At 39.0% G+C, this 27,671-nt stretch overlaps 2 protein-coding genes across 17 annotated transcripts in view; one reads left to right on the forward strand and one right to left on the reverse strand.

Moving 5' to 3' along the window:
* Nucleotides 1-7,505, forward strand: part of CCPG1 (cell cycle progression 1) — a 56,863-nt gene extending 49,358 nt beyond the window's left edge. For 2 of the 9 annotated variants that reach the window (XM_063639397.1, XM_063639398.1), the window contains exons 8-10: nucleotides 1,816-3,221; nucleotides 6,340-6,437; nucleotides 6,985-7,505. In XM_063639397.1, coding sequence (XP_063495467.1) covers nucleotides 1,816-3,221; nucleotides 6,340-6,437; nucleotides 6,985-7,031 — 1,551 coding nt within the window. In that variant the 3' untranslated portion in view covers nucleotides 7,032-7,505. Of the gene's footprint in view, nucleotides 1-1,815; nucleotides 3,222-6,339 lie in introns of all 9 variants that reach the window. The other 7 variants (XM_063639399.1, XM_063639400.1, XM_055279206.2 and 4 more) reach the window with 5 other exon arrangements.
* PIGB (phosphatidylinositol glycan anchor biosynthesis class B) overlaps nucleotides 7,096-27,671 on the reverse strand; it is a 36,501-nt gene continuing 15,925 nt past the window's right edge. For 7 of the 8 annotated variants that reach the window (XM_063639413.1, XM_055279212.2, XM_063639412.1 and 4 more), the window contains 6 exons: nucleotides 23,430-23,481; nucleotides 21,927-22,138; nucleotides 20,947-21,011; nucleotides 11,844-12,057; nucleotides 7,766-7,946; nucleotides 7,096-7,458 (listed from right to left, as the gene is read on the reverse strand). In XM_063639413.1, coding sequence (XP_063495483.1) covers nucleotides 7,312-7,458; nucleotides 7,766-7,946; nucleotides 11,844-12,057; nucleotides 20,947-21,011; nucleotides 21,927-22,138; nucleotides 23,430-23,481 — 871 coding nt within the window. In that variant the 3' untranslated portion in view covers nucleotides 7,096-7,311. The remainder of the gene's footprint in view (nucleotides 7,459-7,765; nucleotides 7,947-11,843; nucleotides 12,058-20,946; nucleotides 21,012-21,926; nucleotides 22,139-23,429; nucleotides 23,482-27,671) is intronic. The other variant, XM_063639411.1, reaches the window with a different exon arrangement.

Consider the following 27,671-nt stretch of genomic DNA (forward strand, 5'->3'; position numbering starts at 1 on the left):
AGGATTGAGCCACTGTGCCCAGCTAGAGAGCCAGTTTTTGCAGATCTCTTGTTTCTGGCTGTTAAGTGTGGATCAGATAGATTTTGAAGCTCTTTGGAAGACCTGGTCAGGATCTGCTTATGTCAACATCATATTTCCTGCGTGAGGAATGCTGTACTCTTCTTTCATCCTGTGGCTTCCTGTGCTTGTGCATTTCAAGATTATGCCACACCAGTGCATCAGTCTCTTCTACTCCACAGTCCCCTGCTGTTGGGTAGAAGAAACTTCTTTTCTCTCATACAGGTAGAGCAGATAAAATGACTGTGATTAAATTTTAAATCTTTATTTGTTCTCTGAAGATTAATGAGCCAGAAAGTGAAGCAGTCATTTCAGATAGTTATTTTTCAAGTGTAAAATAGTGTCATTCTCTTTAAGGAGTTTTTTTTTTCTTGTTTCTGAATCCAGGTAATTGACTGCTCTGACTCAAATGGGGTAACCATAACATTTGTGATAAATTAAGCCAAATTTAAGTATCATTTTGCAGATTTATACATAAGATATTTTTAATTCGATGTATAATGCTGTAAGAACCTATTAAACCATATTGTTTAAGTTTTGACTGTTTTTGGTTAAATTTTGTTACTAATGCATATGTTTGAAAGAAAATTCAAATCAGTCAAGGATACCCTTATCGAAGCAGTAAAATTCTATAAGCCAAATTGACCATGATTTCTACCACGGGTGCTGACTTTCAGTTATAGTAATCTATAGATTAATCTTCAGAGTTATATTAATCTGTACAGATTACAGAACTGCTGTAATCTGAGTGACAGTCACTTCAAAAGTTTACCATAAAATTGGATAAGTTAGTTATAGATGTTCAAGATTCAGTCTGTCTTCTAACATGCTTATAGAATTTCTGGCTTGTCTGTACTTACTTAGAAATGTTAATTGCATAGGACTAAAATGTTTCAAATAGGACTAAGATTGTTAGAATTTCATCCTTTGAAGGGTACACTGAGTACAATTTTTGAAGCCCTAAGTCAGCTCTCGATGTAATTTTACTTTTATTTTTTATTTGTTTATTTTTTTGAGACAGAGTCTCACTCTGTCGCTAGGCCGGAGTGCAGTGGTGCGATCTCGGCTCACTGCAACATTTGCCTCCTGGGTTCAAGCGATTCTCCTGCCTCAGTCTCCCGAGTAGCTGGGAGTACAGGCGCATGCCACCATGCCCAGCTAATTTTTGTATTTTTAGTAGAGACGGGGTTTCACCACGTTGGCCAGGATGGTCTCGATCTCTTGATCTCGTGATCCACCCACCTCAGCCTCCCAAAGTGCTGGGATTACAGGCATGAGCCACCACGCCCAGCTAATAATTTTACCTTTTATAAAAGGTAATTTATCTTCCCGATTCAGAAAAGCCTTTAGTCCTGCAAGCTCTAGCTAACTTTCTGTCTTTTAAATTCTTCCAGCCGGGCACGGTGGTTCATGCCTGTAATGCCAGCACTTTGGGAGGTTGGAGAGTCGCTTTGCAGAGGTTGCAGTGAGCCGAGATTGCGCTACTGCACTCTAGTCTGGGCGACAGAGTGAGACTCCATCTCAAAAAAAAAAAAAAAATTCTTCCGCCATGCTATAGTTCTCAATTTGATGTAGCTCTGCTGTGTTGCATATGAACCGTGTATTTCCCAATGTTTATACTATTGAAAATACTACCTGAGGGGTAGTATCTGTAGAAGTAAAGACACAAAAGCTTATGGGGTATTATATCTTAAAGATTTAAATTCAGCTTTTAAAGCACTTGACATTTTACTTCTTCTCTTTCAAAAAAAAATGTAGTCATTGAAAGAAAATCTTGCAAGGTGTTGGACACTTACTGAAGCAGAGAAGATGTCCTTTGAAACTCAGAAAACGAACCTTGCTACAGAAAATCAGTATTTAAGAGTATCCCTGGAGAAGGAAGAAAAAGCCTTATCCTCATTACAGGAAGAGTTAAACAAACTAAGAGAACAGATTAGAATACTGGAAGATAAAGGGACAAGTACTGAATTAGTTAAAGAAAATCAGAAACTTAAGCAGCATTTGGAAGAGGAAAAGCAGAAAAAACACAGCTTTCTCAGTCAAAGGGAGACTCTGTTGGCAGAAGCAAAGATGTTAAAGAGGGAACTGGAGAGAGAACGACTAGTAACTACGGCTTTAAGAGGGGAGCTCCAGCAGTTCAGTGGTAGTCAGTTACATGGCAAGTCAGATTCTCCCAATGTATATACTGAAAAAAAGGAAATAGCAATCTTACGGGAAAGACTCACTGAGCTGGAACGGAAGCTAACCTTCGAACAGCAGCGTTCTGATTTGTGGGAAAGATTGTATGTTGAAGCAAAAGATCAAAGTGGAAAACAAGAAACGGATGGAAAAAAGAAAGGGGGCAGAGGAAACCACAGGGCTAAAAATAAGTCAAAGGAAACACTTTTGGGTTCAGTTAAGGAAACATTTGATGCCATGAAGAATTCTACCAAGGAGTTTGTAAGGCATCATAAAGAGAAAATTAAGCAGGCTAAAGAAGCTGTGAAGGAAAATCTGAAAAAATTCTCAGACTCAGTTAAATCCACTTTCAGACATTTTAAAGATACCACCAAGAATATCTTTGATGAAAAGGGTAATAAAAGATATGGTGCTACAAAAGAAGCAGCTGAAAAACCAAGAACAGTTTTTAGTGACTATTTACATCCACAGTATAAGGCACCTACAGAAAACCATCATAATAGAGGCCCTACTATGCAAAATGATGGAAGGAAAGAAAAGCCAGTTCACTTTAAAGAATTCAGAAAAAATACAAATTCGAAGAAATGCAGTCCTGGGCATGATTGTAGAGAAAATTCTCATTCTTTCAGAAAGGCTTGTTTTGGTGTATTTGATTGTGCTCAACAAGAGTCCATGAGCCTTTTTAACACAGTGGTGAATCCTGTAAGGATGGATGAATTTAGACAGATAATTCAAAGGTACATGTTAAAAGAACTGGATACTTTTTGTCACTGGAACGAACTTGATCAGTTCATCAATAAGTTTTTCCTAAATGGTGTCTTTATACATGATCAGAAGCTCTTCACTGACTTTGTTAATGATGTTAAAGATTATCTTAGAAACATGAAGGAATATCAAGTAGATAATGATGGAGTATTTGAGAAGTTGGATGAATATATATATAGACACTTCTTTGGTCACACTTTTTCCCCTCCATATGGACCCAGGTCGGTTTACATAAAACCGTGTCATTACAGTAGTTTGTAACATTTGTAGATTGGATAGCATTTTTAGGATTTGATGAGTTTCTTAGAAGGTTACGGTTTCTAAGAGCTGTGCTTTATTGCCACTGAGAGAATTCAGAATAAATTGAAAGATGGAGTCTAAAAATTATTAGCTGTTACAAATGGAACATTTCATTATAATCTAATCACTTTGACTTGAGCAAATGGTTTAATTTTTATCTTAAAAATCAGTTAAGAATATATAAAATCCTATTTTGGCCAAGTTTGTTTCTTTTCATTATAGTTTATATGAGAAGATCACCTTAAGTGAAATTATTTTCCTTTAATCTTTTATGTATTTATTCACTTTCAGAAGCTAGGAGTGAGCAACACAAATTTTACTGTGAAGTCAGAAGAGCTCATATATAATAATTCTAATGTCCCACCTAGTTTCACTTGTCCATTCCATGTACCAGCCTAGTTATGATACTTAGTCACGTACTTATCTTTGATAAAGGTAGAGGCACAAAGAGGCAAACTGAGCAAGTCAAATTCTAATGTGTGTACCTCATAATAATTTTTTATCCATTTTCATCTTTATATTCTGTAACATGAAACTTACCTAATCTTAAAATGTTAGCTTCACTTTTTACCTTTGAAATACTTAATCTTTCTGAATAAATATAATGTGTCTATAAAATAATGAGACTGATTCTGGTGTCTTTAGTCATTAAGCAGGTATCTAGTCCTATAATGAACAAAGGTGAGGCTGCCTTGAGGAGACAAGTGAAAAATTTTTGCTTCAAAGGAGCTCAGAAGCTAAGTAAATAAATGAAATTAAGGTATGGGGGCATGGTGGCCTCAGGCTGTCTGGAGATGTTTGGAAAGGCTTCTTGAGTGAGGTGGCCTTTGAACTGAACTTAGTTTTTAAAGTAGCTTTTGGAAGAGAAATGAGAATTTGCTATGCAGACAGTAAAGGGAATTTCACTTAAAAGGAAAGTCATTTGGAGATGTGAAGATAACACTGCTTTAAGGAAGCAGGGTAGTGCTGGAGGATAAGAGATGCAGACCGTGAAGGGCCCCATTTTATGCTAAAGATTTTGTCCTGTAGGACATGGAGAACCTCTGAAGAATTTTCAAGGCGGGTGGGATAAGATTATATCGTATTTTAGATTACAGTAGTCCCCCCTTATCTTCAGGATATATGTTCCAAGACCCCCAGTGGATGCTGGAAACCAGGGATAGAACATAATTCTATACATACTATGCATGAATTTCTTTTTCCTTCTTTACAGTCTCACTGTATAGGTTTTTTCTTACCATAGATCTTACCAATCTCAGCATACTTTTGTTTCTCTTATTGAGAACCTTCACCCTTTCACTTAAAGGAGGCACTTTATAGCTTCTCTTTGGCATATCCAAATGCCAGCATCACTATTGTATTTTGGGGTCATTATTAAGTTACTTAATCTCCTTAATAGTCCTTATCTTAGGGATACTTGAACACAAGCGCTGTGGTAGGATAACAGTATATCTGATTAACAGACTGCTACTAGGTGATTAATGGGTGGGTAGTGTAAATACACGATAAAAGGATGATTCACATCCCATGTGGGATGGAGCAGAACTGCATTATTTCATCACATTACTCAGAACAGGCATATAATTGAAAACTTATGAATTATTTCTTTTCTTAATTATTTGAGATGGAATCTCGCATTGTCAGCCAGGCTGGAGGGCAGTGACACGATTTCAGCTCACTGCAACCTCTGTCTCCTGGGTTCAGGTGATTCTCCCCCCTAGCCTCCTAAGTAGCTGGGACTATAGGCGCGCGCCACCACACCCGGCTAATTTTCATATTTTTAGTAGAGACGGTTTCACCATGTTGGCCAGGCTGTTCTTGAACTCCTGACCTCAAGTGATCCACACATCTCCACCTCCCAAAGTGCTGGGATTACAGTTGTGAGCCACTGTGCCGTGCCTAAAACTGATGAATTATTTCTGAAATTTTCTATTTAACATTTTCAGACCACAGTTGACCACAGGTAACCGAAACCTCAATCACAGAAAGTAAAGCCGTGGATAAGGGGGGACTAATGTATTGGCAGCAGCCTAGAGGATTGATGGGAAAGGTGTGAAGCTAGTAGGTGGTCAATACAGTACAGACATGAGCTGATGAGCATCTAAACTGGGACAATAGTAGTAGAAGAGGAAAGGAGAAAACATTTGGAAAATAGTAACATTGATATTTCTTGTGAAGGAGAAGTAGAAAGTAACAGTGACTTCTAGATTTCTGGGTTGGGTCATCTGTTGGATAGTAGTACCACTGAGATAGGGAATTCAAGGTTTGGGGCAAGGGTAACTGGAGATGAGAATTGTGTTTGGAGGTAACTACTGACATTCAAGTGGAGAGGGTTAGTTGGCAGTTAGTTCTGTGGTCATCTCTTTTGCCGAGACTGTATATTTATCAGACTCCTGGGAGAACACTAACATCTATGGGGTTGTAGGGAAGGCTAAGGACAAGAGTGGGGGGTGGTATCATGAAAATCCAAAAGCCATCTCAAGTGAAAGGAATAAACGTGTCATGCTTTTTAAAAAGTTGATGTACAGAAAATGTTTTCTTGGTTTGGAAACTGGGCGGCCAGGGGATGACAGTATGGACTTCCAGTAAAGTAGTGACGGAAGTCTGAGGCGGTGTAGGTGTTGTGAGCTTTTGCTGTAAGAAAAAGTCGAGACTTCTGTTTTGCTTTGTTTGTGAGAGATGTGTATGTATTTCTGCTGAGTGATAAAGCCAACGCGGAGGGACTGATTTTTATAGGAAAGGAGGAAAAATAATGGAAACACATCTCATTATTTTATTGTCACATTTCTTTTCTTTGTTATCTTTTGAGTGTTTCCCCTTTTTGCCAGTAGAGTTATTGTCTATTTTTTCTTTTATAGGACAAAAAAACTAATACAGACTCCTTTATTTTTATATGGATATACTAGGATTGTAATTCAGATATTTAATATCTTTTTTCAGTGTTCAGATAATAGATTAATGGAGAAAACATTTAAAATTGTTTTAAGTTTAAATACATTGAACTCTAACATAGATGAAAAATGTGTTTACTGCTTTCAGTCGACCTGATAAAAAGCAACGTATGGTAAATATTGAAAACTCCAGGCATCGAAAACAAGAGCAGAAGCACCTTCAGCCACAGCCTTATAAAAGGGAAGGTAAATGGCATAAATATGGTCGCACTAATGGAAGACAAATGGCAAATCTTGAAATAGAATTGGGGCAATTACCTTTTGATCCTAAATACTGATTCACAATTGAGTTAAATTAGACAACTGTAAGAGAAAAATATGTGCTTTGTACAATGTTTGGTATTGAAACTAATGAAATTACCAAGGTGACAAATGTCTTTTGTTTCTAAGTATCAATTTGATAACTTTATATTATTACTCAGAAGCATTAGTTAAAAGCCTACTAACCTGCATTTTCCTGTAGTTTAGCTTCATTGAATTTTTTTTGACACTGGAAATGTTCAACTGTAGTTTTATTAAGGAAGCCAGGCATGCAACAGATTTTGTGCATGAAATGAGACTTCCTTTCAGTGTAAGAGCTTAAAGCAAGCTCAATCATACATGACAAAGTGTAATTAACACTGATGTTTGTGTTAAATTTGCAGCAGAGCTTGAGAAAAGTACATTGTTCTGGAATTTCATCATTAACATTTTATAATCTTACACTCACTTCTTGTCTTTTTGTGGGTTCAAGTGCCCTCTGACTTGGAAGAATTTGCTGCCCTCTTAAGAGCTTGCTGACTTGTTTTCTTGTGAAATTTTTTGCACATCTGAATATCGTGGAAGAAGCAATAAAACTACACCATGAGGAAAACTAAAGGTCTTTATTTAAAATCTGGCATTGTATTAACATGTAATTTTATACTATGTGGTATTTTATACATTTCCTCAGTAGTGATATTTGGTAAAGCAGTTCATACAGCTTTTTTCTAAGTTCCATGAATCTTAACCAGTGTTTACTGAAGTATTTAAGCAGCATCTGAATATTTCCACTCAGCAATGTTAATTTATCTCGGAAAGTTCAGAATTTCATCTTCGTGCTGAATTTCCCTTTTAACTTCCGTTCATAGACATATACGTGACTTCCAATTCGACCCTCCGGCAAGTGAGTGTGGAAGAAAACAGCAGTTCTGTTATAATTGCTTGAAATTAGGAAAGCGCTTATTTCCTAGAAGCAAATAAATGTTTAAGTAAATAAAGGCTACATTTTGCTGAGTACTGTTTCAGTCAATTTTAGAATTGCCTATTCTAATTGTTTTCTACAACTTTTTGCTTAATGAAAGAATTAACTTATAGGAAGTAAAATACCTTGGTAGTTACAGAACTGGGGCTTATTTTGACTGGAGAAAAGACTAATTATGAAATGTGGGTTGAAACAGACCATAAAAAGGTTATATTATCTATTTACCTGAGGGTTTCCTAAACCTGGGGTAAAAATAAAATACTGAGTTTTCCTCTTTTTCGCGTTTACTTACCTCTTCCAAAATGCTGAAGGTGATCAAGTGAGTAGGCAATGATGCATCATCATGAAACTCTCTATGTAACCAGTTTAAGGGATTTAGGTAAAATACATCTGCTTCATCAAGATAATGACTTTTTCCAGTCAGGTCTGGGGGGCACTGGAGAAATCTCATGGGAAGCGGGCAGTGAACGTGGCTATGAAAAGAAAAGTTACCATAATAAATACAAGTAAAACATGAAAGTTTTCATTAGTCTTAAGATATGTCATTTATACTTAGCAAAATGTGAAATCTGAATCTGTAAACTGTGTTGCAGTTAAGTGAAGAAGCAAGCCTTTAACTCATTTTCTCAAAGATAAAAAACATGCTTCTCATACCATGTACCTATGCAGCAGCAGCAGTATAACCTATAAGCCCAAACTAGTGCATAGAAGTCCATTTCAAGAGGGAAGTAGGTGAGTAGGGGGACTCAACATTCTGTAGCATTGGTATTCTGTTCCAGAAACATAAATAGTCCTCAGGACCAGGTAAGTTAACTTGTTAATAGGAGAGTAATTCTCCATAGGTGTATTTGATAAAGTAGAAAACTGTGGTCATAATCAGAAAGGATTCTTTCTCTCTTCCCTTTCTGCTCTCATAGGGGATGGATCACAAGCTTACATGGCAAGTTTTTTTTTTTTTTTTTTTTTTGGAGACAAGAGTTTCGCTCTTGTCACTCAGGCTGGAGTGCAATGGCGCAATCTCAGCTCACTACAACCTCCACCTCCCAGGTTCAAGCAATTCTCCTGTCTCAGCCTCCCAAGTAGCTGGGATTACAGGCGCCCACCAACCACGCCTGGCTGATTTTTGTATTTTTTAGTAGAGATGGGGTTTCACCATGTTGGCCAGGCTGGTCCTGAACTCCTAACCTCAGGTGATCCACCCGGCCTCGGTCTCCCAAAGTGGTGGGATTACAGGTGTGAGCCACCATGCCCAGCCACATGGCAAATTTGAAGTGTTTTTTTTTTTTCCTTATATATTTATATAAGATTGAGAAGTAGAGAGCAACATATGTCCATTGATTAACATCCAAATAAGTAATGGTTTTATCGTGGCATAGAAAGACTAGAGTAGGCCGGGCGCAGTGGCTTATGCCTGTAGTCCCAGAATTTTGGGAGGCCGAGGCATGTGGATCACTGGAGGTCAGGAGTTCAAGACCAGCCTGGCCAACATGGTGAAACCCTGTGTCTACTAAAAGTACAAAAATTAGCCGGGCATGGTGGCATGTGCCTGTAGTTCCAGCTACTCAGGAGGCTGAGGCAGAACAATTTCTTGAACCCAGAAGACGGAGGTTGCAGTGAGCTGAGATCATACGCCACTGCGCTCCAGCCTGGGCGACAGAGCAAGACTCTGTCCCAAAACAAACAAAAAAAAGATTAGAGTATAAAAAAGATGGATTCATTTCTAATACCAGTTATGACAATTTAAGCCAGTTACTTAGGTCATGCAAAAAGCCATGTTTATAAGTGCCTTAGGAAAAATTAAACCTCACTGATACAAACATTTAAAATTTCCAGTTAGAAATGAAGTTAATAATTATGCAGGAGGTTTATTTTATTTATGAAATGCATACAAATTAAATGTATACAAGACCTAATAATGATTTATTGGAAATGAAGGTCTTGTTTCAAAGGGAAGCAGAAATTCCTCAGAAAAAGCTGCCGGCCTACTCTAGTCTTTCTATGCCACAGTAAAGCCATTACTTATTTGGATGTTAATCAATGGACATATGTTGCTCTCTACTTCCAAGTCTGATGCAAAATAGGCATCAGACCTTCCTCTCTTGTGTGCTTTGAAAAGGTGTGGAGAACTTGGTGAACTATTCAAAGCCTAAGATATCAACTGACTACAATTAAGTATAAAGAACATCTTGGTACCTCTAGGATTCCTGTTCTCTACACTGTTATCCCTAATGTGGGCACGGAGAATCAATGTCCCTTTTTCAGCCACATATACATATAGTAGGGAATCCTCAAGTTGAAAGGATACTTGATGTCTTCCATTTAGCCTGTGGTTTTTGCTAGGATCTCCATTTTTCTAAATTGTATATTAATTACTGGCATTAATGATTAGTTAAATAGGAGTATTCCAAGTGTTAAATTCCCCTAAAATGATAACCACAGTGATTAAATTAATTGAACGTGCACAGGAGACATTAACTCCAGATTGTTTAAAGCCAGACTGAGTTAAATAGTTATAGATTTTATGTATGTATTTATTTTTAGGCAGAGTCTCGCTCTGTCGCCCAGGTTGGAGTGCAGTGGTACGACCTCAGCTCACTGCAACCTCTGCCTCCCGAGTAGCTAGGACTACAGGCATGCGCCACAACACCTGGCTAATTTTTTTGTATTTTAGTAGAGTCAGGGGTTCACCATGTGGCCCAGGCTAGTCTCGAACTCCTGAGCTCAGGCAATCTGCCCGCCTCAGCCTCACAAAGTGCTAGGATTACAGGCGTGAGCCACCATGCCCAGCCTGGTATATAATTTTCTGTAGGAAATCTGGCTCCTTTGCCCCCGTACCATTACTGGGTAATTGGTAACTAATACAGCTTCCTGAAATACAAGCACAGGACCAAATGGATGTCTTTTTAAAGGCCATACATAGTTAAGGCAATTTTAGTATATTTCCCAGAAACACTTAATTCAAGCATTAGAATATCATCTAGTCGCATTCCCTAATTTTTACAGGTGAGACAAGTGATGTCCAGAGATATTAAAAATCTAGTTTAAGGCCGGGCACGGTGGCTCACACCTGTAATCCCAGCGCTTTGGGAAGGCTGAGGTGGGTGGATCACCTGAGGTTGGGAGTTCGAGATCAGCCTGACCAACATGGAGAAACCCTGTCTCTAATAAAAATACAAAATTAGCCGGGCGTGGTGGCACATGCCTGTAATCTTAGCTATTCAGGAGGCTGAGGCAGGAGAATTCACTTGAACCTGGGAGGCAGAGGTTGTAGTGAGCCAAGATGATGCCATTGCACTCCAGCCTGAGCAACAAGAGCAAAACTCCATCTAAAAAAAAAAAAAAAAGTCTAGTTTAAGATGAGGGCAATAATCCAGTAGTAAATCTGGACTAAAATCCATGCTTTTTTTTTTTGAGACAGAGTCTTGCTCTGTTGCCCAGGCTGGAGTGCAGTGGTGCAATCTTGGCTAACTGCAAGTTCCACCTCCCGGGTTCACGCCACTCTTCTGCCTCAGCCTCCCAAGTAGCTGGGACTACAGGGGCCCACCACCACACCTGGGTAATTTTTTGTATTTTTAGTAGAGACGGGGTTTCACCGGATTAGCCAGGATGGTCTCAATCTCCTGACCTCGTGATCCACCCGCCTCGGCCTCCCAAAGTGCTGGGATTACAGGCGTGAGCCACTGCGCCCGGCCTAAAAATCCATGTTTTAAGATTAATTCAAATTGTGTAAAGATGTATCAGAGATTTGTAGTAAGGTAAGTAATACATGAGTTTCTTTACTAAGAAGACTATCAGATACCTACAAATTGTTTTATACTGATTTAAATCAGAATTAAGTGTAAGTAAATTGTTTTTAAAGAATAATAAAGTTTACGGCCAAGCGCGGTGGCTCACGCCTGTAATCCCAGCACTTTGGGAGGCCAAGGTGGGTGGATCACGAGGTCAGGAGATCGAGACTACCCTGGCTAACACGGTGAAACCCCATCTCTACTAAAAATAGAAAAAATTAGCCGGGCGTAGTGGCAGGCACCTGTGGTCCCAGCTACTCGGGAGGCTGAGGCAGCAGAATGGTGTGAACCTGGGAGGCGGAGCTTGCAGTGAGCCGATGAGCCGAGATAGCGCCACTGCACTCCAGCCTGGGCAACAGAGCAGACACCGTCTCAAAAAAAAAAAAAAAAAGTTTATTTAAAACATTTTCTTTGACACAGTTCAAGTGGTTTTTAAATTCCATCAGTGAATAATAGAAGTGGGAGTTTAAAATTTATCATTTGATCAATGACCAATTAATTCAAATCCAGGAATCTGAAAGGGAATTGTAAAGTAGTCAGTTTCAGTTTCTTAACAGTATATGGTGGAACATCTTTTCTTACCTGTAATAAGGAGTAGAGTGGCAAGGCATCATTATAAATATTGAAGCTGAAGATTTACTGGGATTGTTGTAACAAACTTTTTGAATATGACTCATGACATCAAGAGTACCTCGTTGATGAACTAAACCAGTATAAAGGGCGAGGAACAAATTTGATAAAAACAGGAAACTTAGAGCTGGTTTCTTCCATGTTTTCAGGTGGGTTAATGAGTATCCTATATGAAGACAGACATATTGAACCTTAACACTGACAATCTTTTGTTAACTGCAAATACATCTGTAATTTTTAATGGAAATAGCAAAAACTGTAATACTGTTATAGACAAATAAGAAATAAGCAATAAGTCATATCTCTGATCATTCACTACTATTGTCATCTAGGTCTTGACTTTTTCTAGTAAAAGGTACTGAGGTATAGTGGAAAGATTATGGTTATGGAGTCCAACAGGTCCAGATTTGAATTCCAGTTCTAGCACAAGTTGTTTTACTTTGCGGATCATTGGGATAATAGTACCTTATTCAAGTGTTAGAAAAAATGTCCAGTGACTGCCCTGGTACATAGTAGTTGCTAAATAAATAGGACTTTTAATTATTCCATTTACCTACCTCTTTAATCTCCCAAGCACTAATAACTGGTATTTTAGTGTGTAATATGAGTTTCAATAATGTGTCCTCTTAGGAAAATAAGCCATTGGGCACCTGGGAGATTTTCCATAAGTATATGAGTGGAAGAAAAGGTGCTATGTCTTAACGTTTTTTTTTTTCCCACTAAGTGGGAAATTTTGTTTTCCCACTACAGTCAGGCAATTTGGAGATGCTGAACAATTTTTCTTTTTTGATTTACGAAAGGGGCAAACTCTTTGTGGGGCAAAACAAAACAAAAAACCAAAGGAAAAAAACAAGTAGAACGAATAGACGGGTATAAAAGGATAAGTAAAAGTCTCTCTCCCCTCTGATAGTCCTTTTCTTCAGCAACAGCCACTATTAATGGACATATTAGGATCTACTGAGAATACCAAGAATAGGCCTTTCCACTGGAAAAGATTAAGCTTATTAGTAAGCATGACATTTTGTTCATAATTTACATACACTCTTTCTATAGAACTAGATAATAGTTCTTTTTGAACTTGGATATTCTTCATCCAAACCTTGGTTTGCCCAAAATGTTAGTACAATACTCAATGGGACCAAGGCAGTGTTTTTTATTTTGTTCCTCCTATCAATATGTTAATAACATCCACAGTTCATACCTCATGAGTTGGAATATCACATATCCATGTCACCTAGTACTTTTTAATCTACTTGAAATAGTTCTGATTAAAGAATAATCTGAAAAGTGGTGTGGTGAAAAATGTAGCAAGATTAAGAAAACTAAGCCTATCACTTAAATCTACATTTATAAGATGTCTGAAATGGTAAAATGAGGAACTTACTAAAAGGAATGATAATTAGAATTAGCTTTATTTGAAATAAAATAGCTGAGATGAGAGGATTGCTTGAGGCCAGGAGTTCAAGACTAGCCTGGGCAACACAGTGAGACTCCATTTAAAATAAAAAAAAAATTAGCCAGGCATGATAGTGCGCACCTGTAGATCCAGCTACTGGGAAGGCTGAGGCAGGAGGTTCACCTGTGCTCATGAGTTTGAGGGGGACAGTGAGCTATGACCACGCCACTGTACTCCAGCCTGGTGACACCGTCTCTATGAAAATAAAAATGAATAAAATAGGGCCAGGTGCGGTAGCTCACACCCATAATCCCAGTACTTTGGGAGGCCAAGGCAGGCGGATCACTTGAGGTCAGGAGTTCAAGACCAGCCTGGCCAACAGAGGTGAAACCCCATCTCTACTAAAATATAAAAATTAGCCGGGCGTGGTGTTAGAGGTTGCAGTGAGCTGAGATCATGCCACTGTACTCCAGCCTGGGCAACAGAGTGAAACTCTGTCTCAAAATAAATAAAAAAATAGGATTCTAAAAGTTAAACCATCTGTAATAACCCCAATCACAGACACAGCAGATCCCCAAATATAAGTTGAAGCACTTAACTTGGGTTGGTAGGCTAAAACAACATCTACTTTAGTAGGCTCAAATACAAAAAGCTACATGACAGCCTTGTCTTTGTCTGTACTGCTATGATGGAATACCTGAGGCTGGCTAATTTATGTTTACTTGGCTCATGGTCCTGCAGGATGTACAAGAAGCATCCACTGGTGAGGGCTTCAGGCTGCTTCCACTCATGGCAGAAGGTGAAGGGAAGTCAGTTTGTGCAGAGATCACATGGTGAGAGAGCAGAAGCAAGAAAGTGGAAGGTGCCAGGCTCTTTTTTAACAGCCAGCACTCGGGGGAACTCTCATGGAACCTAATATAAGGAGAACTCACTTATTACCCCAGGATGGTGCCAAGCCATTCATGAAAGCTCCACCCCCATGATTGAAGCACCTCCCATTAGGCCCCATCTCCAATGGTGGGGATGAAATTTCAACAAGGTTTAGGGGACAAACGTCCAAACCACAGCAAGCCCATCCTACAGCAAGGCCCTAGAAGATATAGTTTGTTCTCAATTATTTGAAGATACTTATAAGGTGAGCATGTGTAAAGTGATTCACTTATTAATAATTTGTTCATTCAAGGCCGGTGGTGGTGGCTCACGCCTGTAATCCTAGCACTTTGGGAGGCCAAGGCGGGCCGATCACGAGGTGAAGAGATCAAGACCATCCTGGCCAACATCGTGAAACCCCATCTCTACTAAAAATACAAAAATTAGCTGGGTGTGGAGGCGTGTGCCTGTAGTCCCAGCTGAGGCAGGCTGAAGCAGAAGAAAGAATCACTTGAACCCGGCAGGCATAGGTTGCAGTGAGCTGAGATTGCGCCACTGCACTCCAGCCTGGTGACAGAGCGAGATGCCGTCTCAAAAAAAAAAAACTATGGCACTAGGAATACAACAGTACAGGTAGGTGACACAAAATGGGAATACTTGGTGATCAAGAGTGTGAAAATAGCACTCTGGGTAGAATGCTGAAAGATAATATGCTTGTGTTTCCAGCATCTTCAGTACTGGTGAGACAGAGCGTCTCTTGAGTTAGGTAATGCTTGCCTTACATGATGGTGATTTTTAACTCTGAGCTTAGCTGATTTTAGGATGGATCATTTTAGTGAGAACTGAATCTCCATATTACTTAGAGAAGTAATGTAAAGAAAATGCTGGGAAGAGAAGGAACAGTTGAACAGTGCCAGGGAGAGTCAGGTGATAGCTTAGTTTTCTTGGGGACAGTGGATACTGAAACAGTTGCCATTCAAAATTGTCTTCAGCAGTATTATGGATCAGATGAGCTTTTGTGGAATATTCTGGGAGCCTTACTACATGTCACAGTATTATTTCTAAGAAAAAAAATTTCAGGTTCCAACTTAAAAATGAAGTTTGGGGATAAAACGTTATTTAAAATAGAACTGTCTTTATGATTATTATTATTATTTTTTTGAGATGGACTCTCGCTCTTTTGCCCAGGCGGGAGTACAAGTGGCATGATACCGGCTCACTGCAACCTCCACCTCCTGGGTTCAAGTGATTCTCCTGCCTCAGCCTCCTGGGTAGCTGGGATTACAGGTGCCTGCCGCCATGCCTGGCTGATTTTTATATTTTAAGTAGAGATGGGGTTTCACCATGTTGGCCAGGCTGGTCTCAAACTCAGGTGATCTGCCCGCCGCAGCCTCCAAAGTGCTGGGATTACAGGCGTGAGGCCCGGCACCCGGCCAGAACTGCCTTTGTTTACATCTTTAGCATCCTATAAGCATTACTAAGCACTTGACATATAAAGAAAATATCTTTACAATTTCAGTTATAATCAAATGACTTGTGCACATGTTAGAAAAGAACCCAACTTTAGAGTATAAGTCAAGAATCCTGAATTTAAGGCCTCTGAGGGGTTTTTAAACCTTCTGGCACTGAAAGCTTCCAAAGGGGATTTCAGAAATGAGTTGCTAAAGGAAGGGTTGGAAAGATTTTCCAGTTCCAATGCTAGACTGAGTGAACCACAAGAGAAGCCTAAGGTCCACGGTTTTCTTATAGACAAGTAGTACTGTTTCATCAATATTTAAAACAAATGAACAAGATTCCAGTAGGTGACATCCAGTAAGTCTACTTAATGGCAAGCACAAATTTGGAGATGGAGTTCTCACTGAAATAATCCACCCTCAAATGACCTAGCTTCAGAAAGTGATCACCACGTCAATGACGTGTATCCCAATCACTGAAGATTTAAGACTTTGTGTGTACCCCAGTGACTAAAGTATAGGTTCCTTCCTTTCACATAGTAACTTAACCCATTGCTAACTGGATGCTAAACATCACCCCTAAATACTTAATTTGCTCCTGTTTTCTGGGCCTACAAAAAGATAACTTGAAAGTGGGTATACAGAAAATTTCTGGAAGAACTGCTTAAGAAAGTGATACCAATAGTTACCTCTGGGGAATGGATGACTTGAGGATGACACACTAATTATTTTTGTACCATCAGCATTTATTTTTATAATAAAAAAATACACTGGGCTCCTATCAGATCATGTTCATCAGATTACTATTACAGAAATGTTTAAAATCCATTACGTCTCAGTTGACTACTCTTCAGGATAAAATCTAAAAACCTGAGCATATAAGAAGGTACTTCACGAGGTGGTTCCTTTATAAAGCCATATCTCTTAATCATCACGTATTATTTAGCTTGATATACACACTTTTAAAATTTTGGATATCTAGCGTGGCACTCTGTATTTTCCCGCAATCGCTAATAAGTTCCTTCTTACCAAGGTAAGGTTCATGGTAATAGAGAGGATGGGAGTATCTGAGACTGTACATTACTGATTCCATCCTGGTTTTGACAAGAATTATCAGGAAACCTAATGTTAAGAAAAAAAATCCCTACCACATTTTACCAATTAGAGAGATATCTGAGTTATTGTTTCTATTTTTAAATACTCTTTGAGAAAGCTTGGTTTCAGTGTTTAGATGAGAACAACAAAAGGTGGTTCAATTCTGGAATGGGATATACAGTAGAATGGGGCTGGGAAAGAGAGACTTTGAATTATTAACCATAATGAGGGTACTGGGCACAGATGAAGGTATCAAGAAGAATTTTTTTTTTTTTTTTTTAGACAGAGTCTCGCTCTGTCACCCAGGCTGGAGTGCAGTGGTGCCGATCTCGGCTCAATGCAACCTCCACCTCCAGGGTTCAAGTGATTCTCCTGTCTCAGCCTCCTGAGTAGCTGGGATTACAAGTGCGTGCCACCACACCCAGCTAATTTTTGTATTTTTAGTAGAGACAGGGTTTCACCCTGTTGGCCAGGCTGGTCTTGAACTCCTGACCTCAGGTGATCCACCCACCTCAGCCTCCCAAAGTGCTAGGATTACAGGCGTCAGCCACTGGCAGCTGGCCAGGAAGAATTTTATGTTGCTATTTTGTTAAGGAAGTAAAGCCATCTTTCCATCTTCGATAGAATTCAATAGTTAATGCCTAAAACAAAGACCTTTAAGTGGCATTATAAATGTTTTAGAGATACCGAGATAAATACCAAAATAACCAGCTGAAAGAATGTTTAAGTGATTGTTTCTGGGGAGAGGAAATAGAAGGGAGAGCAGGGGAACAATTTTTTTTTTAAATTCCTTGTGGAATGTCTTCTGAAATAATGTACATATGCAATTTTGATAAAAAGATTAGAATATGGGGCCAGGTGTGGTGGCTCACGCCATAATCCCAGCACTTTGGGAGGCCAAAGCAGGTGGATCATCTGAGGTCAGGAGTTCCACACCAGCCTGGTCAACATGGTCAAGCCCCATCTCTACTAAAAATACAAAAATTAGCTGGCTGTGGTGGCACAGGCCTGTAATTCCAGCTACTCTGGAGGCTGAGGCAGGAGAATCTCTTGAACCCAGGAGGCGGAGGTTGCAGTGAGCTGAGATTGCGCCACTGCACTCCAGCATGGGCGACAGAGAGAGACCTTGTCTCAAAAAAAAAAAAAAAAAAAAAAAAAGATAACAATATGGAAAAACAAAGTGGCCCAGTAAGACAGAAGTCTATATTAGCCACTGTGGTAAAAACAGATAAGCAGACACTCAATTCAGAATCAGTAGTGGGTGCTGAACTCTATCAGCACAAATGAGAGATTCAAACTAAGAATTGAATTAGTGTTGCTAAAATATCACCTTTCTTTTACAGATAAGGAAACTGAGGCACATTGTTGAACAATTCACTAAAGATCAGAGACAGTCACAAAATATTATTTTCTAGAGTTGAGTCCTATTTTATAGGACTAAGGGAAATTCAAATTAGGCAAGAGAAGTTACCGTAGATTGAAAAAACTGCTGCAATTATTTTTCTTCCTGTGTCCCATCCCACTATGAGGTTGGCATTTATTTCCCCACCTCTTGAATCTGGCCTGGCCCAGTGACTTGCTTTCATGAAAAGAATATGGTGGAAGTGACACTGTGCAAATTCCAAGCCCTTGTCTCAAAGGGCCTTGCATATTTGCTCCCTCTCTTGGAACCCGGCCTATGCCAAGTGAACAAGCCCTAGCTAGCCTGTTGGAGGAAGAGAAAACTCAGAAGAGCTGAGAAGACTTGGCCTACAGCTAGTTGAACCCCAGACATGACAGCCCAGCCTAGGTCAATAGAGCTATCTACCCAATCTGCAGCTGATCACATTTGTGTAAGTGAGCTCAATGAAGGTAACTGCCCAGTTGAAAGGTAGACCTGTAAATAATAATAAATGGAGTTTTAAGCCACTATAGTTTTGAGGTGGCCTTTTACACAGCAATGGCTGACAGAGTTGTCATGTTCATATAAAAATAGGTTAAAACAAGTCACACAAAAGCAGAATAAGGCTGAAATTTGTGGTATAACTCAAGATTTCAAGTAGTTAGGAAAGATTCAAACTGGGCCACTAAAACATCAAGAGCTCCAAAGAGAACTGTTCTAAATGTCCAGAGATTTCTGTCTAGGTGAGATCACTAGACAGAATTGATCCTACTGTTAGAATCTCTTGGCATTAAAGAGCTCTCACTGTTAGTGGAAGTACAAATCTCCTAGGAATCAGAGTTTTTTGACCCACTCTAGAACCTTAGGTAGGGTGTGGAGGAAAAGAATGCATCCTGTGAGATCAAGGGGTTTTCTAGGTCGCTGTCTTTTAGGGATCCTTCTAAGTAGACAGAAGATGGAAGCTTTCTGGTGATTCTTACCTATTAGAAGGGGCTCTCTTTACCCCTCATCAGCATTTTATCTCAATAAACTGGGAATAGGCCCTGGTTACAGGGATCTTGCCACTTAAAGATTCAATCTTTTAGACTGGGAATGAGGATTCAGACAACTCAATCTTTGTGTAAATACTTGGTAATTACCGAAACAGGACACAGAGGAGGAATGCTGGAAAAATCTGGTTTATGAAAACAGAAATCAAACCAAGTTACTAACCAACCTCCCCGTCCCCTCCAGGCACACAAAAACATTTGCCTCTGTACTCTGCCAATGCTTGATTTAATTATAATACACACTCAAGTGGCTGTAAAAAAAACCAACAAAACAGAAACCATTTAACATCTGAATAGTGATTTGTGAACAGATTTCCTCTGGCAAATGGGGCCAGCTATTCTTAAGGCTTGCCAAACAGCTGTTAGATGTCTAAATTTTTTACCTACGTTTGTATATGGTTACACTGTAAAGTAATGACAGAGACTTTGATTTCAGAACTTCAGATGTATCAAAAATACAGATTTTTAATATTTGATTTTATATTTGTATGTTTATCTTCTTAAATTGAAGAGATTATACATCCCAGATCTGTAGGAGTTGATGTATACTTGGTCAAACATTGCCTAACTCAATGTTTTTCTTTTTTTTTAAGTAAAAAAAAAGTTTGAAAACTGTAACTCCCTAGGTTTTTTCCAGCCTCCATTTCCAGTTGGCTAGTCATTTCTTCTCTCTCAACGCAGTGGTTTTTTTTAAGGTCTTAATATTTTAAGGAAGCCAACAGTCATTTATTCCGAATTAAACTTGAAGTTAATAAAGTTTCAATTCGTAATTTTTCCAAACCAATGTAAAAACCCAGATTTTCCTGAATTGAGTCATATAAGAATTTTTGTAAGTGACCAAAAAAATACATGTTAAGACTGTGGAAAAATGGAGAAAAGGCCTGAATAAAATCAGGAGTTAATTACTTAAAAAATGGCATATGCCAGGCTGGGCGCGGTGGCTCACGCCTGCAATCCCAGCACTTTTGGGAGGCTGAGGCGGGTGGATCACCTGAGGTCAGGAGTTCGAGACCAGCCTGGCTAACATGGTGAAACCCTGTCTCTACTTAAAACACAAAAATTAGCCAGGCATGGTGGCAGATGCCCGTAATCCCAGCTACTCGGGAGGCTGAGGCAGGAGAATTGCTTGAACCCAGGAGATGGAGGTTGCAGTGAGCCAAGATCATGCCACTGCACTCTAGCCTGGGCAACAGAGCGAGACTCTGTCTAAAAAAATAATAATAATAATTGCATATGCCTTAGAGTGAGTTTTAAAGGTGTAAATGTTTTGTGTGTAAAAGCATTAAAAACTAGTTTCAACAGCAGTAAATATATTTTTCCTTTGTGAAAATGAAGACCCTTACAGTTTAACCATAAACTTAAAATAGCTAATCTAAAACAGACATGTTACTTTACTTTTTAGTGAGAAACAACATCACCAAATAGAAACACCACCACCAAAAACTCCTTTGGGTATTGGATATTTATGTGGGTTTTTTGTTTGTCTGTTTTCTGAGAGAAAGACTTGCCATATGGTAGGCTGGTCTCAAACTCCTGGGCTCAGGTGATCCTCCTGCCTCAGGCTTCTGAGTAGCTGGGATTATAAGTGCACACCTTTGCACTGGGCTAGGATCTTTATGTTTTTATCTCACTTTAGAGGATATAGGAAAAAAGATATTTGGACTACAAAAAGGGAATATTGCAGTAATATAATTAATCTGTAATTAAGTAATTCCTTATTAACCCAGTTGAAAATAAAAATAGTTTAGCGAGGATGTGTTGTCTTTGGACTATTTCTATAGAATTTATTTTCTAAAACAAAAGCACTTACCACAGAACACCATACAGAATGGTAAAACTGGATACAGAAACCTGAATTCTTTGTGGCTCAACATGCTATAATAAAAAGAAATATTATTTAAAAACATTAATTATCATGTTCTATGATAGATTGAGAAAGCAATATATTTAACATAAAATATATTTAACTTGATCTATTTATTTTCTAAGTATTCAGACTGAATTTCTTGCTTCAGGAATTAGTCTTATTTTTTAGTTATAAGGTGATTATGATATGGTAAAACTAATCATAAAATATGATGTCAATTTGAAATTACAAAGTACAGTTACATTCTAAAAACGGGATTTCTATTTCAATCCAAGTAAGTAAAATTAGTCAAATTTGGAATAAGGATACATACATTTTTATTTTAGAATGTATTTCTGTGGTCCTTCAATTTAAAATTTTGGTGGTATTGATTGACTGATTGGCTGAGACAGGGTCTTGTTTTGTCACCCAGACTGGAGTGCAGTAGCACAATCATAGCTCACTGCAACCTTAAACTCCTGGGCTCAAGCAGTCTTTCTGCCTCAGCTTCCCAAATAGCTAGGACTACAGGCACATGCCATCATGCCCTGGTAATTTTAAATTTTTTTTCAGAGAGACGGTCTTGCTATGTTGCTCAGGCTGGTCATGAACTCCTTGCTTCAAGCAATCCTCCCACCTTGGCCTTCAAAGTATTGAAATTACAGGCATGAGCAACTGTGCCTGGTCTGTTTTTTTTTTTTTTTTAAGCAAATAAAATTAGTCCAAGTTCTTAAAAATTGAGTGTAATCCTTATTAAGCAAACTACATATCTAAAGTATTCACTCTAGTGCCTCCATAATTACTACTACTTGTATCTTCTAAGATAATTCCCACTAACAAAAGTTAATGGCACCTCCAAAAAATAAAGTTTACTTTTTGAAGAATTTAATTTGATTTCTTGGTAACATAAAAAATTTTAGCCTTTTGAACAAATAAAATCTTACCTATAAACAAGCAGTGTCCACAGCACAGTCACCAAAAGTATCCGGTATCTCTTTGGTGCTAGATAGCAGCCATGAATAAAGAAGGGTAAGTGAGTACCCAAGATAACTGGAAATCCTTGACTGAAGTACCAGTGCCATGGATGGGAACCATAAAATGTTCCCAAGTTCTGCAGCACGTTAAATTTCAAAAAATTAAATTGAACCAGAGTCCACTGGCACAGTTGAAGGAAAAATAAATAGAAATGTGTTAGTGCCAAGTAGTAATCTTTGGCATTAGGGAACTGATACAATTTTGACATTAAATCAGAATTGAAGTCTAAAAACCAGGCAATAGTTTACATTAATATATATATATATATATTTTTTTTTTAGACAGAGTCTTGCCCTGTTGCCCAGGCTGGAGTGCAGTGGTGTGATCTCGGCTCACTGTAAGCTCCACCTCCCGGGTTCACGCCATTCTCCTGCCTCAGCCTCCCTAGTAGCTGGGACTACAGGCACCCGCCACCACGCCCGGCTAATTGTTTGTATTTTTAGTAGAGACGGGGTTTCACCATGTTAGCCAGGATGGTCTCAATCTCCTGACCTCGTGATCTGCCCGCCTTGGCCTCCCAAAGTGCTGCGATTACAGGTGTGAGCCACCATGCCCAGCCTAATAATTTTGATTAATGACTGTATGAAATCCTTCTTAACTGTTATTTTTTCTTCTTTAAGTATTAATGTGTTCTTTGTTAATTTGTAAAACTAGATTTTTGAGATTCAAAGTGAGATTCAAACTTATATTTTTGCAATCTACGTTTGTTTTTTTTATTTCAGGTTTTTGGGGTACAGATGGCTTCTGGTTACATGAATAAGTTCTTTAGAGGTGATTTCTAGGATTTTGGTCCACCCATCACCCAAGCAATGTACACTGTACCCAATATGTACTCTCTTATTTCTCACACCTCTCCCACCCCTCCCCATCCTGAGTCACCAGAGTCCATTAGATCATTCTTATGTCTTTGCATCCTCATAGCTTAGCTCCCACTTATAAGTAAGAACATATGATATTTGGCTTTCCATTCCTGAGTTATTTCACTTAGAATAATGGCCTCCAGCTCCATCCAAGTTTTATATCCAGTTAAGAGATAAGGAGGATACTAGACAAATTTTTCGGACTGTGTGGTACTTTACAATGTCACATATTACCTGTGAAGATAAAGCTTTGAAAACATTACAATTTGAATTACAGCATAAAGCTGACAATAAGGACAGAAACAGCAACAGGTAACATTCAGTGCTCACTTAATAATTCCCTGCCTTAAAATGGACTCTCCTGAATATTAACCAGGAGTACTCATTCTTTTATGTAGAAAGCACAACAAATGGAACCAAAGGCTTATTAGGATATGCCTAGAAGTCTTTTGTAATGTATCCCATATCATTTAAAAAATCGTTTGCCTCTGTTCTAAAGTATTAATGGATTAAAAATAAAAATAGTTCTTAGCTTAATATACTTTTACTTACTTGGCCAAAAAAAATACGATCAATCATCAGAGACAAACTCAAAGTAACAAAGCTGAAAAACAAAAATAGCATAGTGATTCACATTTGGAGCTTGCTGAAAATCCACTATTAGCATATGGCTTTGTACATGCCTTGCATCAAAAGCAACTATAAAAATGCTTTACAGTTTCACCAACTGAATATGGATTTACACATTTTGAAAGCTATCTATTGATAAAGATCAGTAGATAAGATTATATAATTAATCGATTAATATTGTAAAAATATATTAATATAAAGATTATTGAAAGACTACTGCTGTATAACAAATTACCCCAAAACTTGTTAACTTAAACTATGAATATTTACCATTTCACAGTTCCTGTGGATCAAGAACCTAGGTGTTGCTTAGCTGGGTGCCTGTGGCTCGAAGTCGCTCATGAATTGTAGTCAAGCTCTTAGCAGGGGCTACAGTTTCATCTGAAGGTTCAATTACAGGTGGAGAGATCAGCTTCCAAACTTGCTCACATGGTTGCTGGTGGGGCTAAGTTCCTCAACATATGGCCATCTCCTTAAAGCTGCCTCATGACATAATAACTGGCTTAACCCAGGGTAAGTCAGCCAAGAGTAAGTGAGACAGGCACCCAAGATGGAAGCCATAGTCTTTTTATTTATGTATTCTTTTCTTTTTTTTAGAGACAGGGTCTTGCTCTGTCACCCAGGCTGGAGTGCAGTAGTATGTGATCATGGCTCACTGCAGCCTTGACCTCCTGGACTCAAGTGATCCTCCCACCTCAGCCTCCCAAGTAACTAGGACGACAGGTGTGTACCGCCATGACTGGATAATTTTTGGATTTTCTATAGAGATGGGGTCTCACTATATTACCCAACTGGTCTCAAACTCCGGGGCTCAAGCAATACTTCCCCTTGGCCTCCCAAAATGCTGGGATTACAGATGTAAGCCACTGTGCCTGGCCACCATAGTCTTTTCATAACCCCATCTTGTAAGTGATATCCCATCCCTTCTGCTGTATTCTACTCATTAGAATTGAGTCAACAAATCTAGCCCATGTTCAAGGGGGAGGGGATTATACAAAAACATAAATAGCAGGAGGATGGGATCACTCGAGGCCATCTCAGAGACTGCCTCCCACAACACATATACAGAAAAATACGCTATGAAGATAAAGCTCTATGAATCATCACTACATGAACACAACTGTGTACCTGCCATACAGAGCAGGATGAAGAGTATTAGCAGCACCCCCTTGTCCCTCCAGTCAGTCCGTCCCTACCTCCTCCCCAAAAGTAACCCAAAGGTAACTCTTCCTTTTCCCAAAGGTAACCACTATCCTAATTTCTGACAGCGTAGATGAGTTTTATCTTTTTTTGAATTTTATAAAAATAGAATCATACCATATGTACTCATGTCCAAATTCCTTTAGTCATTATGCTTGTGAGATTGAACCAAGTTTTTTTGCATGCTGTAGTTCATTCATTTACAATACTGTGTATTGTAACTGTATACCACACTGTATGTATTCCTTCTGTTTATGGACACTGTGCTTCCATTTCCAGCTATTGTGAATAGTGCTGCAATGAACATTCTTTTCCACATCTTTTGGTATTCATATATATGCATTTCTGTTAGACATATACCTAGGATTGGAATTGGTGGGCCCTAAGGTAGCGGTCCCTAACCTTTTTGGCACCAGGGTCTGGTTTCTTGAAAGACAGTTTTTCCACGAACAGGTTGCGGGGGTGGGAGTAGGGCATGGTTTCTGGATGAAACTGTTCCACCTCAGATCACTGGACGTTAGATGCTCATACGGAGCACAACCTAGATCCCTTGCATGTGCAGTTCACAGTAGGGTTCACACTTCTATAAGAATGTGACAGGAGGTGGAGCTCAGGCAGTAATACTTGCTTGCTCACCTCCTGCTGTGCAGCCCAGTTCCTAAGAGGCCATGGACTTGGGCCAGTCCACAGCCTTGGGACTGGGGACCCCTGCCCTAAGTTGTAAGTACAACTATGTATTTATTTAGCTTTTGTAAATACTTAAAAGTTTTCCAAAATAGTGTATTAGTTTGCATTCCCACAGGAATATATAAGTTCCACATCATTTTAGCCATTTGGGTGGATGTATAGTATAGTAGTGTTTCATGGTGGCTTTACTTTGTTTTTCCTTGATAACAAATGAGATCAGTCTCTTTATACTTACTGGCCATTTTAATATTTTTTGAAGTACCTGATGAAATCTTTTCAATCATTTTTCTATGAGTTATCTTTTTGTTATAGATTTTTACAAGTTTTATATATAATCTGGATGTAAGGTTTTATTTTTGAGATGGAGCCTCACTCTGTTGCCCAGGCTGGAGTGCAGTGGTGCAATTTCGGCTCATTGCAACCTCTACCTCTGGGGTTCAAGTGTTTCTCCTGCCTCAGCCTCCCAAGTAGCTGGGATTACAGGCATGCGCCACAATGCCCAGCTAATTTTTTTGTATTTTTAGTAGAGACGTGGTTTCGTCATATTGGCCAGGCTGGTCTTGAACTCCTGACCTCAGGTGATGTGCCTGCTTTAGCCTCCCAACGTGTTGGGATTACAGGCGTGAGCCACTGCGCCTAACCACCAGAACACTTGAAATCACTGGGTAAGAATTACAATCCCTAACTGATGATGATTCAACCTACGATTTTTCAACTTTAAAATGGTACCCATACAGCCATTCTGTTTTTCACTTTCAGTTTAGTATTCAATGAATTACATGAGATATTCAAATATTTTATTATGAAATAGGCTTTGTGTTAGATGATTTTACCCAACAGTAGGCTAATGTATGTGTTCTGAGTGAGCATGTTTATGGTAGGCTAAGCTGTGATGTTCAGTACGTTAGATGTGTTAAGTGCATTTTTGACGTAGAATATTTTCTTTGTTATTTATTTTGTTTAGAGACAGGTTATCACTCTGTTTCCCAGGCTGGAGTGCAGTGGAATGATCATAGCTCACTGCAACCTTGAACTCCTGGGTTGAAAGGATCCTCCTGCCTTAGCCTCCCAAGTAGCTAGGACCACAGGCATGCCTAGTGCCACCTATACTTGGCCAATTTTTAAATTTTTTTGTCGAGATGGGGTCTCATTATGTTGCTCAGGTTGTTCTTGAACTCCTGGCCTCCCAAAGCACTGAGATTACAGGTGTGAGCCACGGTGCCTTGCCTGACTTATGATTATTTTCAGCTTGCAATGAGTTTATCAAGATGTGACCCTGAGTCAAGGAGCATCTGTATTGTTATATCTTTTTCCCCCACAGACTTTGACTTTAAGAGCAGACATCGTATCTTACTTCTGAATTATCAAATGTTGGATACAAAGTAGGTTAAATGCTTATTAATGAATAAGTTATTATCATGCTGCTGATGAGATTAAAAAGGCTTTCTATCTACCTCAGTGTTAAAGCCGATATGAACTGAGCCCCTGCTATCTCTCTGACCTCATTATTACATTCTCCCAAGCTCACTCTCTTTTAGCCACATCAGTCTCCTTGCTGTTCCTTGAACATGCCCAACATACTTAGTACTTGGCTGGCTCCTTTGCCTGGAATACTCTCTCATCAAGTAACTACATGGTTCACTGTCTCAACTCCTTTAAGTTTTGGCTCCAGGGTCACCTTATCGTGGTGATCTTTCCCAACCACCCTATTTAAAATAACAGCTCTCCCATTACCCCAAGCACTGGCATTCTATCCTCCTTATCTCACATTTATTTTTCCCTGTATTACCATCACTTGACAAATATATATTTACTCTATCTTTTTAGCTGTCTGTCTCTCCCTACTAGAATGTAAACTTCATGAAGGCAGGTACTTTTTTTGGTTAAACTAATGTATCTCCTACATCTGGAACACTGCCTGGCACATAGTAGGATTAAATACTTCCTGAATGAATGAATATGTTTAATGCAATGTTATTAATACATCTGAGAAATGACAACAGTAGCAACTGAGATGCAAGATAATTTAGTCCTTTTCAGATTGCTACCTGAAAAATACTTGTGACTAGTGAATACTAGTACAGTCATGCATTACTTAACAATGGGGATACATTCTGAGAACTGCATCATTAGGCAGTTTCATTATTGTGCAAACATCATAGAGTGCACTTACACAAGCCTAGATGGTACAGCTTACAGACATGTAGGCTATATGGTATAGCCTACTGCTCCTTGGCTGCAAACCTATACAGCATGGTACTATACTGAATGTTGTAA

Source organism: Symphalangus syndactylus, chromosome 5, assembly GCF_028878055.3.
Source record: "Symphalangus syndactylus isolate Jambi chromosome 5, NHGRI_mSymSyn1-v2.1_pri, whole genome shotgun sequence".
Lineage (NCBI taxonomy): Eukaryota > Metazoa > Chordata > Mammalia > Primates > Hylobatidae > Symphalangus > Symphalangus syndactylus.